This window comes from Triturus cristatus, chromosome 3_2 (assembly GCF_964204655.1).
Source record: "Triturus cristatus chromosome 3_2, aTriCri1.1, whole genome shotgun sequence".
Taxonomy (NCBI): Eukaryota; Metazoa; Chordata; class Amphibia; order Caudata; family Salamandridae; genus Triturus; species Triturus cristatus.
In genome coordinates this window covers 78,640,305-78,659,431 of record NC_140584.1, presented here as the reverse complement: position 1 = coordinate 78,659,431, position 19,127 = coordinate 78,640,305, and the positions used below count along the sequence as shown (strand labels likewise).

The 19,127-nt window shown below is 42.5% G+C and overlaps 1 protein-coding gene across 1 annotated transcript in view; it reads left to right on the top strand.

Moving 5' to 3' along the window:
* UBASH3B (ubiquitin associated and SH3 domain containing B) overlaps positions 1–19,127 on the top strand; it is a 648,856-nt gene that overhangs the window by 583,100 nt on the left and 46,629 nt on the right. The window contains exon 12 of the mRNA XM_085647271.1: positions 10,433–10,539. Within this exon, the coding sequence (XP_085503397.1) occupies positions 10,433–10,539 (107 nt within the window). The remainder of the gene's footprint in view (positions 1–10,432; positions 10,540–19,127) is intronic.

Here is a 19,127-nt window from a genome sequence, read left to right as displayed (position 1 = left end):
AGGCTTTAACTCCTGAAAATAGCATCATTCTCAGCTAGTCACTTTATTTCCCTGTGCTTCAGATTAAAATATGCAAATCTGTGAAATTGTGTAGACATGTGTACATATGTATAATGCCAGCAAACGCTAATAGTGTTTTGAAGGAGTGGAAGGTGCACCAGGCAAAGAGTCCAAACGCGAATAAGTAAGTCCTTAAAGTTTCTTTTATTTCTTGTAGTAAAACATGTAGTCAAACATCTGCCAACGCGTTTCGTTCTTAACACAAGAACTTCTTCAGGGCAGTGGTTAGCAGTGATTCTATCAGGTTTTCATCACAAAGGTATCAAACCTCGGTTATCCCTTAGAACCCCACAGTCAGAGTTCCAGGACGGAAAAATGGTCAATTACAGCGGTCCTTATTGGTGGTATACAGTGGTCCTATTGAGATCAAACGGTGAGAGTATATTAACCGGATCACAAATGGAGACCCCCCTCAATCCTAAATCAGAAGCGTGTGTAGCAGTCACACAAGTCTATCATAGCATTATTTAATAGTCTCAATCCAGTATGTATTGCTGTAGGTTTAGTCCGAAGCGTTCCCATCTGAGAGCCCCATGGTCAGAGTTCAGTGGAATAGTTTTTGTCCAAAAGTTCAGCAGAATTTTCGCGATGTAAATGGCAGGTGCTGCTTCCAAAGTATGACCTAATAGTGTTTCGAGTGGTTTGTTACAAAATGTCAGAAACGTAGGAATAAGGTAAATTTGGTCAGACGTAAAATCTTTAACATTATGAATCATCTAGGGGTAGAGAATTGGAAAACTCAGAAAATGCCCTATGAGGATCATATATTTATCAGAAAAATCAGTATTATAATTCCTGCTGTTCAGTAATGCATCTTGCTAATAATTCAGGGTACTGTAAAAGATTTTTCCTTTTCGTCCTTACTAAGTAACAAATCTAACAAATCTAAGGTTTTGTCAACAAGTCTTGAAGGAGTTGTCCCCATAAAGAACTCTGGTGCTTTATATAACAAGCATTGGCATAGCCAATAGGTCTCGCCTTTGGGACCTTATAAGTGTTGATTCAGAGAGACTGGCAATGTTTTTAAGGTATGTTGTAGAGCAATGTAGCTGCTGTGTTCAGTACTGTAAAGTTTGTGTCACAGCGAGACAAGGGCAGTGAGACAGTCTATACAGATAAGCGAACAGAGACAGTGAGAGGCGGACATATAGACAGAGACAAAGAAACAGAGACAAAGAAACAGAGACACGGTGAAAGACAGACAGACGCTGAGGGTGCTGACGGTCACACCGACAGGTACAGCGGCTAGAGGCGGCAGGCACCTGGAGAGAGCGCTTCTCCACACCTTGTGTACAGAAAGCAGCCCCCATTCTAATCTTGCTGATAATCTGCACTGTTAACATTGCATTATCCCTAGATACATGGGATCACCGGTGTCTTTGTAACTTGAGAGCACCTTCCTCCGAGTCGGCCCATGTAATTCTTTGCATTATTCCATGGTTATCGGGAACACCTCTGGATCAGGTTACAGCCACCTCCCCACGTGCCCACAACACGGAGATGTTTTCCAGGCCGTGGTCGCCATACGGAAGTCTGTTTAGTGGTCATGCGAACAAGGGTCACCCCTGGATGAACAGTTAGATATGTTAGAACTAACACAGATGCTGGATTACTAACTGCAGTTGAGAGTAAGACATGGACACAATGGTTAGACCGTGTGTTGTAACCGTGCACAAGTGTGTGTGTGTGTGGTGTTCTGGTGTGAAATGTTCACAGATGAGGTGTTGTGTCCGCAGAGGCAGGCAAGAAGCACTGTGCACACGAAGTCTGTTGTGCATCCCTCCCCCTTCAAGCAATGTGGGCGGGGGGAGTAAAGCCATCCATTCTTGCACCGTATCGACTGTTACGTGACTATTTTAAATTAGCTGACGACCCGCCTTATTCATAAACACACACACATCTTTCCGTTCGCTGTGCAGAAGTGCACAACCCCCGCGTCAATGTGGCGTCGGCAAGCGCGGTCCCCAAAGTGAAAGCGGACCGCGCTACAAATAACAAACAAAGAAGAGTGGGGGGTGCAAACATGGAGCGCAGGCTGCTAATGAAAACAAGCAGCTCAAGAGGAGTGGTGGGGGTGGCCACAGGAATGCAGCTGCCGCCCTGCGCTCCATGGCTAGCTCCCGAGAGAAAAACACCATGGGAGTCAACATTACAAAAAGAGGTGGGACATGCACCCGCCTTTAGCCATTTGCGTGCTTTCATTAGTGAAAGACACACGCAAAAGCCAATCTGATGTGTGGGAGGAGTCAGACCCACACGGAGAAGTTTAGTGTACTTACAAGAAGCCTCCCATAGAGCAGTGCATGCATGCTGCGCCAGGCTCGACCTAAAAAGGGAAAGAAGGAAATTATAGCCCTAATCCAGTTCTACTACAGTTGAAGTAACTCTGCCCTTTTGAGGACTTAGAATCAGCTTGGGAGGGAGGCCCTGAGAAAACTCCCAGCAGTTTCATTTAAAAATTATTCTTTATGGTTGGTCTTGTTACTTAGGGCCTGATTACGAGTCTGCCGAACTTGTGGTGGCGGTGCAGTGTGGTTGAGGACCGCCGCACCACCGGTCTGACTGCCATATTACGAGTATGGCGGTAAGAGTGATTTGGGGCTGCCGAAATCGCCACTGCAGCACCCCCATGCGTACGAGTTTTTCCACTGACAATCTTTTCATGGCGGTGATCCCGCCATGAAGAGGCAGGCCATGGGAATGCATACAGGGAGGCACATGTCGTGCTCCCCTGTCTGCATGCACCCCCATTCCTGAACAGCATGGACTGCACAATCCATGTCATGCAGGAACGGCGTTAGGCGCTCTCATTTCAGTTCCTTTTCAAAAGGCACTGTGGAAATCAACAGAAATCGAAGTTAGCATGAGCTGAAGCCATTTTGTTTTAGCATCCATTTTAGTTAGCCATGTGCTCACCATGTGCTCCTTCCGTCTCACTGTCGCCTGCTTTGCTATTCTGCCTGAGTCATCAACTATAGTTAATTACTTCATTACTGAGCCAGAGCACTGCACATGCTCAGAAAGGCTTGTAGCTGCTAGAATGCACCTGTTAAGAGTGTAACTGTCAGGCTATTCCAACTGATGTAAGAAGTTTAGTTTCTCTCCCACTCTGTTGACTAAGTGATTTCTGTATGTCCATATATGTGAATAGCTATTCTTGTGTATACTTGTACCGCCTCTTTTTGAGTCTCTATGCTTACACTGCAACAAAAGGTGTATAAAAGCACACTGGTTTCTGTATTCCATGTACTGCCTCATACATTGCCAGAGGGTTCTGTATCAATGTAGTCCCACTCATGAGTGATAATAAACTATTGTGTTGATATTACAGCTTCCGTGCCAATCTCTATTTTGTTGGTCTGAGTACTAAAGGACAAAGAAGGGCGAACCCCTGCACTGGTGGGCCCCTGAAAAGGCTCACTTCTACAGCACCGCAACGGGACTGCCATGCCGCACCCCAGACACCTCAGAAACTCGTAATCTGGCGGGCGGCGATCAACTTTGGGGGTCTGGGAGCTGGCACTGGCGTGTCAGCCCGCTCCCAAACCGCCAAAGTCATAATCAGGCCCTTAGTCCATTCTTAGGTGAGTCATAACTCATGCCATCATACCTGATTCTTGGACTGTGGAGCAAAACAAATTGGGGGCAGCCCTAATAACCCTACTTCTCAAGGGCTAATATATAGGAAAAAAGAAACAAATGAGAAGCAGGAACAGATACATTTATTACTAGTTCTAATGATTAAAATAATTAATTATTGACACAGCTAGACCATTTCGAGATCTTCTTTTATTGTATCTCTCAAGTATTCATATTTCATCCAGACTAAAATAGAGTAACTGCAAATCGTGATACATCAAACAAAAAACATACAGTTTTGTTATATACAAAGATTCAACGAAGTAAGACAAGTCCTACACGTGTAGGACCCTGAGGAATCGGAGGTGACTTGCAGCACCTAACCCGCCGGATTCAGACATCTACACCGATAGTGCTGACACAGTTAAGTAGAGACTGTTGCAGAAGGAGTGGAGCTTCGTAGCATGAGGAGCTGGCACTTGATGCATTTCCCTGCCCCCGTCCCTATCCACTGTTCTGGATTGCCGCCAAGTCCGTAAACCACTGGACGTGTAGGGGTTTCCTGCTGTTCCGTAACTAAGGATGGAGCCCGTCGGACCTGTCATGCACTAGAGTGAGATTGCAGTGTAGCACAAGGGCCGCGTAACCACTTCGAGCCCCATTAGAGCTGAGGATTTGGATTTTTCTCGATAGACTTGTTGCAAGTCTGAGAATTGCTTGTGCTCATTCTTTCATTTTGTCCTGATGAGGCCTATAATCTAAAGACTGAAACGAGTCGACACCCCACTTCTGATGTCTCTGGAAGGCCTGCACTGTTGAATGTATCAAATACACTGTTTGTCTTGTTAAGATCCAAGATTTTTGTTTGTATATACACACGGACCCCAGAGACTATCGTTCAGAGTGATTGTACAGGAATTATATGCACAGCCTCCCACAACTAGACATGTGGAAGATAGAAGTTCTCTTTATAAGGATGAGATTTGGTTTTGTTTTGAGTTTTATAATGTGTAGGACCCTGAGGAAACGGAGGTGACTCGCAGCACCTAACCCGCCGGATTCAGACTTCTACGCCGATAGTGCTGACAGCCAGTTAACTAGAGACTGTTGCAGAAGGAGTGGAGCTCTGTAGCACGAGGGGCTTGCACTTCATGCATTTCCCTGCCCCGTCCCTATCCACTGTTCCGGATTATAGCTGAGTCAGTAAACCACTGGCCGTGTAGAGGTTTCATGCTGTACAGTAACTAAGGATGGAACCCGTCGGACCTGTCATGCACTAGACTGAGATTGCAGTGTAGCACCTGGGCCACGTAACCACTTCCAGACCTATTAGAGCTGAGGATTTGGATTTTTCTCGATTGACTTGGTGCAAGTCTGAGAATTGCTTGAGCTCCTTCTTTCATTTTCTCCTGAAGAGACCTATATTCTAAAGGCTGAAACATGTCGACACCCCACTTCTGAAGTCTCTGGAAGGCCTGCACTGTTGAATGTCTCAAACACTCTGTGTGTCTTGTTAAGATCTAAGATTTTTGTTTGTATATACACACGGACTCAAGAGACTATCGTTCAGATTGATTGTACAGGAATTATATGCACAGCCTCCCACAAGTAGACACGTGGAAGATAGGAGTTCTCTTTATAAGGATGAGATTTGGTTTTGTTTAGAGTTTTGTAATGTCTTGTCTTACTTCGTTGAATCTTTGTAACAAAACTGTATGTTTTATGTTTGATGTATCACGATTTGCAGTTACTCTATTTTAGTCTGGATGAAATATGAATACTTGAGAGATCCAATAAAAGAAAGATCTCGAAATGGTCGAGCTGTGGCAATGATTAATTAATGTAATCATTAGAACTAGTAATAAATGTATCTGTTCCTGCTTCTCATTTTTTTCTTTTTTCCTGTTTCTTGGAATGTGGCATTCTAAAACCCATAATGAAGGAGGATGATTGAACAGGTCCAGCTAACTTTAGATTAATATCTTTGCTTTACACTGCATCGAAACCTTTTGCTAGAACAGTGCTAAAATATCTAGAAAGTTGATTAGATAACTTGAATTGAATTCATAGGAAACAAGGTAGGTTCAGACCGAATCATTCGATCATTGCTTTGCTCCTTGATGAAGAAGTACAATTGATACAGCTGGCAAGCTCTCCTACTGGTTTGTTGAGCTACGCGCAGACTTTAAAACCTGCTCACCGTAATTTGTTGTGGTCTAAACTCCATGACTACAAGATTCACCAAGATCTCTTACATTATTTATTTTCTAAATTAACAGATTTGCAAGTGGATGTACATGGCAGCAGAACCCTGTCCAAAAAGATCCTAAATAAGAATGGTTTGAGGCATACTAGCTCCATTTATTTTTATTTTGTTTTTGGCAGACTTTCCAACATTTATTTCAGTGAACCATTTTTTTTGCCCAAACTTGGGAATGAGTACATTTCATGTTTAATGTATGCCAATGATGTGATTCTAGTAGATTATACTTGGTTAGGCCTTCAAAGGAAAATTAGAAGTCAGATTTTCCTCTTTAAATTTGCTTTCACTTGCCCCTATTCTACGATTAAACTTTAACTCTTCTGTGGAGAAGCTTTCCGGTATCACCTGGAGAGCTTTGATGGCTGGCACTGGTGACCTTTCTAATGTTATTCAATGTGTATTTGAATAATCTAGATTGTAGGTTAATTTATGTCATTTAGCAAACTCTATTGGGCAAGTGTAAAAGAAAACCAAATGAGAATGTTTTACAAATCAGCAAGGTTAATGACAGATACTACTTAGTTCAAATGTTCAGTGGAGGGTTTTGCCCACTGGATTGGTGCCGATGATATCTTTCCTTATTTAACAGAGATTCCTAATAAAAATCTGAGAATTATAATTGGGAGTGGCCCAGTCTGGTAAAAAAAAGGCTTCAGGATGAATATTTTAGTAAGTGGTTGGCGTTGTTTGTCTAAATGTTCAATATAATATTGTGCACTTCCTTTTAGATTGTTCCCATTTTTTAAAGGAAAAATAAAAGATCCTTCGCTCTATATTAGTAAAATATGAATGTCGGAGCAGACAGAAACCTTTAAACCCTTTATTTATTCTTCACTCCTTTGGGGTTGGTGTCACCTTTCAGCGTTATACCAAACTCACTTAAAACAGAATATTTATATAATATTTATAGCATTTTATTTTTTAACTTTTGATCAATTGGTATGTGTGTAGGCTTATGGTTTAGTGTATTAATTTACTGGAGGATTCCATATATTAGAAAATGGTTTATATATAAACTGTGTATTAGTTGGTGCAGAAGGTTTTATTGTCAGTTGATATGAAGTTTTCTTTTAACGTGTTGTATTATATAATTGCGTTTATTTGAGATTACTTCTCAGAAATGTAATAATGAATACATAAATAAATAATATAAAGCAAAACTCAACTTTATACCAGGCTGGCCAGGTTACATAATCGAGTAACACATCTTGTTACCTGTAATCCAATTTCAGTTAACCCCCTCCTGTACACAATAATGTTTCATTAACAGCTCCTTATGTTTGAGATCACCTACTGCAACAGAGTCTTCTGAAGAGAACGCATCTAATTGTTAGAGCTCAGATAACCCTACATCACTACCTAAATAAAAATATTTAAGAAGAATAAGTGCCGTATGGAGAAAACATGCAAAAAACAGATGATGGACGGAATACTGAACAGTGCAAACATTCACCCCCAGTCACAAAGATCTGGGTTTAATCCATTGTTTTTTTGCTCACCACGCCACCCAAGTTTGGACCCAGCCATATGCAAATCAGTCTTGACCCGGTTCCTTATGGGAACAGTCCAGCCCGAACTGCCAAGCCAGGTCCTCCCTGGACTGGAAACAAGCATCCTGGGACCAGTTTCAGGGCATCAATCTTCATGAGCCAGGCTAGCTTGACTCCAGTGGCGCAGTGAGCATGGCACCCACATCTGGGCATACCCTTCCCACTTAGGGCGACAAATGCAAAAAGAACAAATGATGGACAGAATGTTAAACAATGCAAACGTTCACCCCCAGTCACAAAGGTCTGGGTTTAATCCATCGTTTTTTTGCTCACCATGCCACCCAATGCTTGTTTCCAGTCCGGGAGGACCTGGCCTGGCAGTTCGGGCTGAACTGTTCCCATTGTGCGCAGGGTCAAGACTGATTGGCATATGGCTGGGTTCAAATTGGAATGGTATGGGGAGCAAAAAAATGATGGATTTTTTCCCCAGATCTCTGTACTGGGTGAACGTATGACTTTGTTCTGCATTCTGTCCATCAACAGTTCTTTTTGCATTTGTCACCCCGAGTGGGATGGGTATGCTCAGATGTGAGTCCCACGCTCTCCATGACACTGGAATCAAGCTATCCTGGCTGATGAGGGGTGAAACCCCGAAACCGGTCCTAGGATGCTTGTTTCCAGTCCGGGAGGAACTGGCCTGGCAGTTCGGGCTGGACTGTTCCCATTGGTTGCAGCGTCAAGACTGATTTGCATATGGCTGGGTTAAAACTGGCATGAGGAGCACAGAAATGATGAATTTAGGCCCAGATCTCTGTACTAGGTGAATGGATGACATTGTTCTGCATTCTGTCCATCAATTGTTCTTTTTGCATATGGAGAAAACATGGCATTGGAAGTGTACCTACTCTCAAGTTCATTATTTATATAAATTAATATTATGTGCTTCTACATGTCACTGTTCATGATCCACTATTTAAAATGGAAGCTGCGGTTCTCTCCCCTTGTCATTCCCTATTCTCAACCTGTTTGTTGTACTGAGCATTGCAGCAGACTGTTAGAATTTACACAATTTACACATCCTTTTCCTGCTAGCACTCAATAAAGATGAGCATGTAGAGTACCGTGCAGCAGGAAAGAGCCGAAACCTTATGCTTAGCAGTGTTAGCCTGAGCCTGGTTTTACGATCGTGAATTCTACAAATATCGACTGGCATGGGCTCCTAGAAGAGATGTGGTAGGCACTATGGGCACAGTTCAAGCAAAATGTTGAGGGAAGGCAATTTGACCACAGCATTGGCATATTATGCATCGGGCTTCTGTACCTTTATGTTTTCATGTGTCTTGGTAATGCATTCCTCCTGCATGAGAACCAGCATGCGCAGAGGAATGCAGCAAGTACTCATACAGTCAAATACCTACTAAGCATAGTCACTAGCCATGCACAGCTACAGTCGGCATAGACTTGAATGTGCCTGTTAGCATGGTTTTTAGGTAGAAATGTACAAATGTACAAAAGATGCCCAAATGAACAGAGCTTGAAAGCAGAGAATTGTTTAATAGCAATGTTGAGATTATCAAGAAACCTATCAGCAATGTTAGAGGAATACATGCACTTTATATAGAATAAATCTATCTTATGGTAAAGACTAGGGAAGCACAGAGGTGGAAGTTGTAGGCTGAACAGGTTGAATCAAGATTATAGAAACGTGGCAAAGCAATAATTATGATTATTAAAAATGAAGGTGGGCCTAGCGACGAAGGACAAATCATTTTGAACACTGACATTCCTAACTAACAGAAAGAGGCAATCCTCTGCAGTGCAGCAGAGGGAGGATGATCCAAAGGAGATAGTGACAGATCAGCAGGAGGTTAATAATATGGCATTACTACATAATGAAAGACCATACAGCCAGCAGATAGATTCTGAAAATGGAGGCATAGTAGACGAATGGAATTGGCAAAGGGCCAACAATACAGAGAAGGGCAGGCCGGATTACTGTCCATTCAATAAAAGCAGCCATTGGAAGAGTGGCAAGAAGAAGTCACGGTGCATGGATTGAATCACGATAGAATTTTGTTGCGTATCAGCACCACACTTGTTCACTCTTTCAAGGGACGCATTAGAGCGGGTAACACATACAGCACTAATTATAATGTTAGTTAAGCCAAACAAAGACCTGTAGGGAATGCTGTCACTGCTTAAGTGTCGTGTACCAACACAAGAGAAAATCTTACGCGGCAGAATACCAAGACTGATGGTGATCATTATGTCCATCAGCTAGTTGAGGTTCATACAGGTCCCGATGAATCCAAGTGGCTGGAAGTGTTCCACGTTCCCAATTTTTCAGGGCATTCCCACTTTGAAACTCCCACTTCCAGCCAGTGGCATAGCAAGGGGGGTGCGGTCAGCCCCAGGCGGCATGAATTTTGGGGGCAGCTACCTCCCCCAATCCCCCCATTACCTGGGGCCACGCACCTGGCAATTGCAGGAATCGATCGTCAGCACCTTGCCCACCCCCTTCCGCTTTTACGGCCGCCGCAGGGTGGTAAAGGCTAGGACCGCCACGGACGGCAAAAGGCCTAGCTAAACCACTGCCTCCAGCACCTGCTAATAAATTTGCTCATGTAAAAATGTATGTGTGCGGAAATCTTTTAATAAGTTTAAGACCATCTTTCGTGAATCGCAGACTTTACCTTATATCTGTAACATTTGCTGTCTGTGCATGCAAGTTGAACTTTGTGAACTGTGCTGATCATCAGTAGATTCAAGTCTTATTCTTGAAATACTTGTGTCAGCTGAACCAGTGATTGTCCTGATTCTTCAAATTAGAAATAAACAGTTTTGTATTCTATATTTGTTGTCAATTTTGGAAACGTTGTCACTAATTTTCTTCCTTGTCTTCTCATGGATAACCTAACGGTAAATAATTACTAACAGAATGGACATTTGCGGAAAGTGGGGCATAATGGATTTTGTATTTATCTCTTATGCACACTAACTGCACAGCAATATAATCCTCATCTCTTTTCTTCCCTTTCAGACCTCATATACCAGTAAGCAAACTGGTAGTTTCGGAGTCCTATGACATGTATATTGGTAGAAGCTTCCAAGTAACAAAAGAAATTCTAAGTGAATGTAAAGGAAAAGGTGAGTAAACCAGGTCTGTATGATATTGCCTACCACCCACTGGATTGCATTTATTCCATTAACAGAGGAGTCTTTACTATATTTTCCTATTGGCTCCTTATGGAAAAGCTAAATCTTTGATAAATTCCATTAGATACTTGCGTGCTAGTTTTCTAGAGGTCACTGTTGTAAATAACCTGTAACCTAGATTTCTCCCGGTGAAAACTTCTATTTCTAATGGAAACCTGGCTCACTAACGAGTCAAATCTCAATTTAGGATTTGCATGTCCTGACAGGTATAAAATGATGGATTTCCCTCAACCCCTTCGTAGAGGGTGTGGTTTAACTGTTGCAGGAAGACACCAACGCAAGGGTCAGGTTGGGGGAGCAGGGTCAACTTACAGACCCTATTAGAATCTTGCAAGGGGTCAGGCAGGGTTGTGTTTTGGCCCCCACATTGTTTTCATTGTACATAAACGATGTAGTGGATAGGCTTGACATAGACAGCTGTGACTCACCCAAAGTGGTAGGAAAGAGAGTGTCCTCTTCACTTTTTGCAGACTACACTGTTGATCTCTAAATCACTGAAAGGCTTGCAACAGCTTTTAAATGATTTCACTAACTTTTGGAAAGAACGTGGGATGGCGCTCAACTGCTCTAAAACACAATTTATGATATTTAATCCAACAAAATCAAAAAGTACTAATGCTAGCTGCATGCCAACAATGACCTCATAGAACAGGTTTTTTATTTCGACTACCTAGGAATAAGACTAACCCAAACCTCGCCTGGTTCAGGCAGGTTAAACAATCTTATTGCTATATCTTACCACAAGATTTCTAAAGATTTTTAATAAAACTAGTTTAAGGAGAGCCACCCCTGCCCTTGAGATATACAATGTGATGGCACTGAGAGCCATCTTGTATGGCTCCGAGTTCTGAGGTCATGCAAATTGTAACATCCTAACATTAGCAGAAAATAGTTTCATAAGGTCCATTTTTACTTTTCCAAAGAGCTCGTCCCTGAATGCATTGCTCCTTGACATGGCACACAGGAAAATATCCCGGAAAGTTGAGCTCAGGCCTTTGCTCTATTGGCATACTCTCCGGACCTCGCCCACCTTAAGAGCATTTAGGGAACCGCTTAGGGGCCAGCTGGCCACGCCTGGTAGTCAGAAATTACCATGGCTAACATATGTAAGAATCACATTAAGGAAGTTGGGGTTGGAGAATATCTGGGCAAGGTCAGAGAAATCTAATTCCATCTCTAAAATGACCATCAAAATCAACCTACTGGGAGTATGTATCTGTAGAGACTATTCATAGTAGTAAAGGTGCTCTAACTATAGATTTTATTAACTCTAAAATACTCCCTGTGTATGAAAAGGTGATTGATGAAATTGCACCCCCTCTGGCTCTGAAACGGTTTTTACAATATAGGTCACAGGATCTTCTCACCAGAGCATTCTGCACAAGGTAGGCTAGTGTACAATATATGGACAATGAGTGTCCAGCATGCAGACGAACTTCTGAGACCATTCCCCACATTCTATTTATCTGTCCCGCTTATGACCTTCGGAGGCAAACATATTTACTGCCCCTGTGCAGGAATTTGGGCACAAGGAGGCACATGGAGGCACTTAGGATGTTAAGGACAGATAGCTCTAGATTGGTGGTTTTCACTGTTGTGAGATACCTTGAGACCGCTCAGATTTGGCGCTCAATATGCATCTGAGCTAGCGATAAGGATCCACCAGGATAGCCATGTGGGAGGGTTCGGAGGAGAACGTCTCCCTCTTTTCCACCATGTATTGCCATATAATTCTTTAACTGTTATTATGTATTTTAACATTTGGTATTCTCTCATGCATCGGTGATTGCATTTTCAGTGTTTTAAACTTTTATATCTTTTTATTTTTGTTGTTGTGATTTATTCCAACCTATTGGCACTTGTTATATTTTGATGAATAGCACAAAGAAAAAATGCACTGTCCCTTTGTTTATCGCTCTAGGACTAAAGATTTAGTCATTTGGGCTCACGTGGTAATTAGAAGAACCTGTTTTTATTTTATTTTAGTTGCACTGTTTAGTGTACAGTAGACTCAGGATGCACAAAGACACTTTAGGTAGCTATCCTGATCCCACAGTACATATCTTTTCTTGGCAGGTGGCATATTATGCCCCATAGCTCATTGTTAAGCAGGTCTCATGTGATACAAATGCAGATATTTTAAAACTACACAGGACTTGTATTCTGTGACGGGGGAACATGGGAATCTCCATAATACATTGTATGAATTATTGTGGATCCAAGAGTATACTGTTTGCGCTTTTGAGATATTTTATTATGTATGGTAACTATGGTTATCAACTGGTCGGCTGTAAATATGCTCCTTTTATATATGTGTGTTTTTATTATCCTTGCCGATCGAATAGCGCTTTATAATGATGTAATTTTTAGAGACCCCCTAACCTTGAAATCACAGCATTTGAGGAACTTTCTAAAGCCAAACTATTCGTTTTTTCACTTAGTCTTTCAGGATCTTGTTAAATTGCAGGTATACTTTGCTATCATCCCCCAGGCACATGGGTGGAATTTGCACGATCATTAGTTAATTTTATCGCAAAATAATACTGTCTCAAGTAGTTTTTTTAATGCTAGGTGACTTCAACATCGGGCTTGATGTGTCCAACAATTCTGTAGCTATTAACCTAGTATATTCCCTGGCAGCATTGGGTCGCCAGCAACTAGTTACAGGTCCCACTCATGTACATACTATTGACCTGATTTTATGAAGATTTGGTTTCAGTGGTAAATGTTCTACCTCAAGGCTGAACAGACCACTAGCTCATCGATCAATCATTCAATCAGTCAGAGGTTTGTAACGCACGGCTATTCAGGAGGGGTGGGACTGCTGATCCGTCAGGTGTGGAGGTTCAGGCGAAGAGCCTAGTTTTGAGGTCCTTTCTGAAATGGGTCAACAACATGGATTGACTAAGGTGGAAGGGTAGAGTGTTCCAGGTCTTGGCGGCAAGGTAGGCAAAGGATCTTCCTCCAGTTCTCGTCTTGTGGATTAGTGGAACGGAGGACAGGGCGAGTTGGCAGGAGCGGTGTTGTCTGGTGGGTGTGTGGAAAGTGATGCGGTGGTTCAAATATTCTGCTCCTGCATCGTGGATGGACTTGTAGTCATGTGTGAGGAGCTTGAAAGTGAATCTCTTGTTTATAGTGAGCAAGTGGAGTTGTCGGAGATGTTGTGTCATGTTTGGGTGACGACGGCATAGAGTGTGTTGCCGACTGCCGTAGTCAAGTGATGAGGGCATGGGTGACCATCTTTCTGCTCCGTCATTGCCTTTAGTATCCAGATAACTGGTAAGTTATTTACTAATGACAATAAAAAACATAATCCAACTAGCCCTGTGTGTCCCCTGGGCAAACTGTCTCAAGCAGCTCTCGGAGCATTTCACATCCCCTTCTCCTGCACATCCAGGCTGTTCCATGGCAGAGCAGTTTGACAACTATCAAGCCTAGATAGCCAGGGCAGAAGACAGTGTTCTACCATTAAAAAAGATGGTCTCTTGTCTTCGCGCTTTAGATTCTTGGTTTAACAATTCTCTATGGGACGCTAAGCACCTATGTAAAAAGTAGAAAAAGCAGCCTTGAAAAAGAATAAACAACTGATTTGAACTACCAAAGCAGAGTTTAATGCAAAATAAATTCTCCAGGCGTCTAATGCCATAAAGAACACTTTTTTTATATTGTGCACTCCCTATGTAATCTTGATTGCACCCCACAATTGGTCATTTCCAATCAACTGTTACGTGACAATTCGAGGACTTCTTTGAAAATAGTCAATAATATCATAGCGTCTGTGACCCATGAACAAATTTACATTCTTCACATACCTCTTCTATTACTGCTTTGGATAAAGCTACTAATTGACAAAATAATGATTCCTCTATAACCATGGACTACTACGGTTTGCTGTCAGAGGCTGAGTTTAATTAATATCACTAAGTCCATCCGGGCTCCCTGCTTGACCAGTTACCATTTAGGGTCTGGTCTAGAAGATGCTGTCAGATCGGTTGTCTCCTCCTCCACTAGCAGCTTGTAATTAGTACTTGCATACAGCTGTAGTACCACCTGCCTGGAAAAAAGAAATAGAGGCTGATTACCATAGTGGGTGGTCGAACCGCCACCCGCTATCACTGCAGTCAGGAGACTGCCCAACAAGTAAGCAGCAGCCCGACCACCGCATTATGATGCATCCCACGGGCTAGCAACCCTAAAGTGCTCCCTTACATGGAGGCTTTTGCTGTGGTCCAGGAAAAGGACCGCAGCACAAGTCATCGTGCAAAGAAGCACTTTGTATACATCTATGCACTGTGTGCCATGCACCTTGATGTGCATGGCACATGGTGTATGGAAGTGAGTGGGGGCACTACATGTAAAGTGGCCCACGATGGACACAGCCCAGTTGGGGGCACCCAAAATCAATTTTCAACAGCCTTTTCATGGCGGTCTTTCCAACGTGAAAAAGCTGTCGGAAAGGGATATCCTAATCCAGACAGCTGTGCCTGCCTCAACACCGCCTCCATTCGGGATTGGAATTCTGACCGCCGCCCCATCGGGCTCAGATGATCCTGTGATAGGTGGTGATCTTCCCCCAACCGCTTAGGGTCTGACCACCCGCATTGAAATACGGTGGTTGGACTCCCACCGACAGCCCTACGGTGTGCGGTCCGACCGGCATCATAATCAGTGCCATAGCTCTTCCTCTCCTAAAAAATCTACTGGGGACCAGACGGTCCTTTGTGACTTTAGACCAATGTCATTCCTGCAGTTCCCTGGCAAAAGTCTGAAAAAACATGTCAACAAAGGCTATCTGAGTTCTGGAAGACCACTCCCTTCTGGGTGCAGCGCAATGTGGTTTTCACCCATTACACTGGACCGAATCTGCCCAGGAAATGCTGTTAGATGGTCTTCCAATGGCAGTGGACAGGGGCCTTAATGCTGCTTGACCTGTCTGCTTCTTTCAACATGGTCAACTATGACATTTTAATCTCCACATTAGTCATTTCACCTTCAAATCAGTTGCTCAGGGGGTACCCCAGGATTCCTCTCTGAGTCTGACATTGTTCAATGTATTCCTTAGGCTTCTGGTCCTTCAGATTAGAATCCGTGGCATGAGGTTTGTCAGTTATGAAGATGATATGCTACTGATTTTCACAATTGACAATACCTCTAAATCACTGATAGGTTTGTTTCATAGCTGCATGTATGACATCTTGAGTTGGCTTTGTGCTAAAGTCATCTGTTGCTATACTGGAAAACCCATGCATCTACCGGCTTCAGACTTTTGACCTGTTGAGGACAACTCTGCTCCAATGGTGGCAACTTCGGTTCGGATTATCGGAGTGCACATGGATAGTGATCGTTCAATCATGAGCCACATCAACAGACCCTCATCTAACTGTTTTGCATTAATGCAGATATTATGCAAAATCCTACTTCGGCTTCCCAGTCGGCAATGCCAACTAATAATGCAGAGTAGTATCCTGAGTAGACTCAACTAAGGTAATGCACTATTTTTGGGGACTCCCAGATTTCTTATTAAAACATCTTTTCCTTATTCAATCTGCTGCTGCAAAGTTAGTTTGCTTCCTTCTGCGTGGCTCTTCCAGTACTGCTGCTGCTCTAGACTCTCTTCCTTTGCTCCCTGTGCCAAAGCAAATTCAATGTAAATCTGTCTGTATAGCACACAGAGCTTTCCACCACACTGGTCTACACCTCTCAGGGGCGGCTGGTCCCTTTGGGCTGAGGAGCTGTTCGCTTTACGTGCCATCCACATAGCTAAAATAATAATCACATTACACACTGTGTATTGTGATTTTTTAATTATTAGTATGGATGCCATATAAATAGGAAAACTTTCCCTGCACACACCCGACGCCGATATCATATTACCAGTGACTGCTGAGTGCTCACAGTACTGGCATCATGATGCTAGGGTCAGGCAGCCAGGCAGACGCTTTCACTGACATATGCTCTGAGTCATCGTGGAGGTCCAAGGGCTTAAGTCACTACAGCCCTGGCCTGCCATTATCTGGAGCTTTTAGTTTCCTCCCCTAGATGACGTGCCGTAGCGTCACTTTTTGCAGTAGCCTCGGGCGGCTTGAGCATCAGTCTGGGGCATGGCTGCATGGCAATTATTATTGCCTCCCTATCCCACCCTTTCCAAAGTGGTCATAGAGAGGGAGAGGTGGGGTCCAGTGGACCTCTGTCATGTTGCCATCTTTCTCCCTTGGTTGTGAAAAGGGGTCAGGAAAGTGTATATTTAGAGATCTGTATGTGAGTGAAATACCTTTCTGTTCCATAACTCCATAGTTGTTCCTTAAGAATTTTAGGAATTATGGATATTTTTGGTAATGGAAAAACATATCTGTACCATTTAAAGGGAAAGTTTGAACAGTTATGAAAACTATTATGAGATTACATGATGCAGGGCCCAAACCCACTTGGATGCCCAGGGGATGGCTAATGGGTAAACAAGCAAGGAGAATAAAATGTGGCATGAACAAGAAGTAAAAGGATATTGTTGATTCAAACTCAGTGGGTTAATCAATAGAACCTGAAAGGGTAACCCTTCTGTTCTGACATGATACAGACACTGGGTAAGGGCAAGTGAGGTGAGAGGGACAGTGTAGACAAGTGAACTAAACAGTAGTTCCATAATTCTGAGTGTATAATAGATGGCATGTGTTATTTCCTTATGTAAAAACCAAATAAAATGCCTCTGCAAAAAACCTGCAACATAACACAACCAACATCTCTGCACAAAACTAACTGATTTCCACATTATCATTCACCAGTGGGTATCCTTGCATTACCATTTCAACAATCAGATCACTCATCAATCCATCCTCAACTAAGAATTACAGGGTTTCTATTGACTGCTGTATGGATCTTGCACTCTCTCTCCACTTTTCCCCAATTCCACCTCCTCAGTATGAGAGGGATTTAGTCCAACCTCTCATTCCAGTCCACAAAAACCTGTATCTAGAATATAGGGTAAGATGTACAAAGCATTTTTTCTGTTGCAAACGGCCTAATTGGGCCATTTCCGATCGCAAAAGTGCTTTTACATATGATCAAAGCACATGCTGTGATTCAGTAACACATTACCAAATCGCAATTTGTGTTTGTGATTCAGTATTTGGAAGGGGCATCTTTCGGCGAATTCTGGTTGCAAAATATGAATACTTTTCTGACTCCTTGAAGGAGGTGGTAACCCATCCGCAAATATGCAGGAGTCCCAAAGGGACCCCTTCCACTTTGAGAATGGAAAAAAGTATGTTTGAAGACCAGGTAATGGTCCCAAGGACCACTGCCTACTCCTAAAAGTGAAACTTCAATTAATTTTTTTATTTTTAAGCCATCCCATTGTGCAGCTTTTTAAAAAAGCAATCACAGACACAGTGGTCTGCTGATCTCAGCAGGCCACCATCCCTGGGAAGGCTTCAATTCCAAATGGGCCGCAAATTGTGAACTTGTTCATTAATATTGAATAGTAGGTCGATTTGTGAATCCATGTGGAATCACTATTTTATTTATACTTATTTTGTACATTTGGAATTGCGATTTTCTTATTTCCATTCGACAAGAATCGAAATTAGGGAATCGCAATCCCTAAATCTTGTGTATATGGCCTTTAATGCTTTGCAAATAGACTATGATAAAAGCAAGATGAATGGGATGTCACATAGCCTCAATCGTAAAAAGGTGCTTCATTAGAACACCTGCACATTTGCATCCCGCCACGCGCCTCCTCTACCTACACCATTTGTAACCAGGCTGGAACAGTATCGGCGGTAGGCACAGACGATACTCTTTTACTTCATTTTGAGATTGGTACATGGTTGTTCCTTTTTTGTCCTAACCATCGTGAGGTATGCTACCAGTTGCCTCCTTAGCTCCAGGTTAGTTTCAACACTGCCTAAGTTATGAATAAACCCTCAAGTACTTCTTCTATTCTTATTTATACCTTTCTGGCAACCAAACTCCAATAGTCATGTGAACCCAAATATTTCATCACCCCAATATTTTACAAAAATAGTTTGGCTCCAGATTCTCCAGTTGATCTAGCGGTTAGAGACTGCACTCGTCATCAGGTTAACATAATTTACAGAGTTAAACAGAATAACATATTGGAAGCACAATGAACTGAGGTCTAAATAAAAAAATAAGGCAAAAAGTAGTTTTATTACAGAATAATCAAAATGCGGTACAGAGAAAAATACAAAAATCACAATGAAAGCCCAATTACAGAAGTACAGATATATGCAAAATCATAAAACGTATAACGCTCTTGTTAAGTAGAACCAAAACAGAAATTCTCAGTGTCAACCTCACAAAGAACTCTGACAGCATCCCAGTAGCACGTTCAAAGGCATAAAGAGAAGCATTGCAAGTCTCTCATAATAAGAAAAATGAGCCCCATCAAAGTAAAAAGGAAAGTAATCATCACCGAAAGACAAAAAACCAGAAGGCTCTATAGACAAATCACACAAGTTATTAATAGATTCTGCAAATTCAGCATGGTATGATCAAGG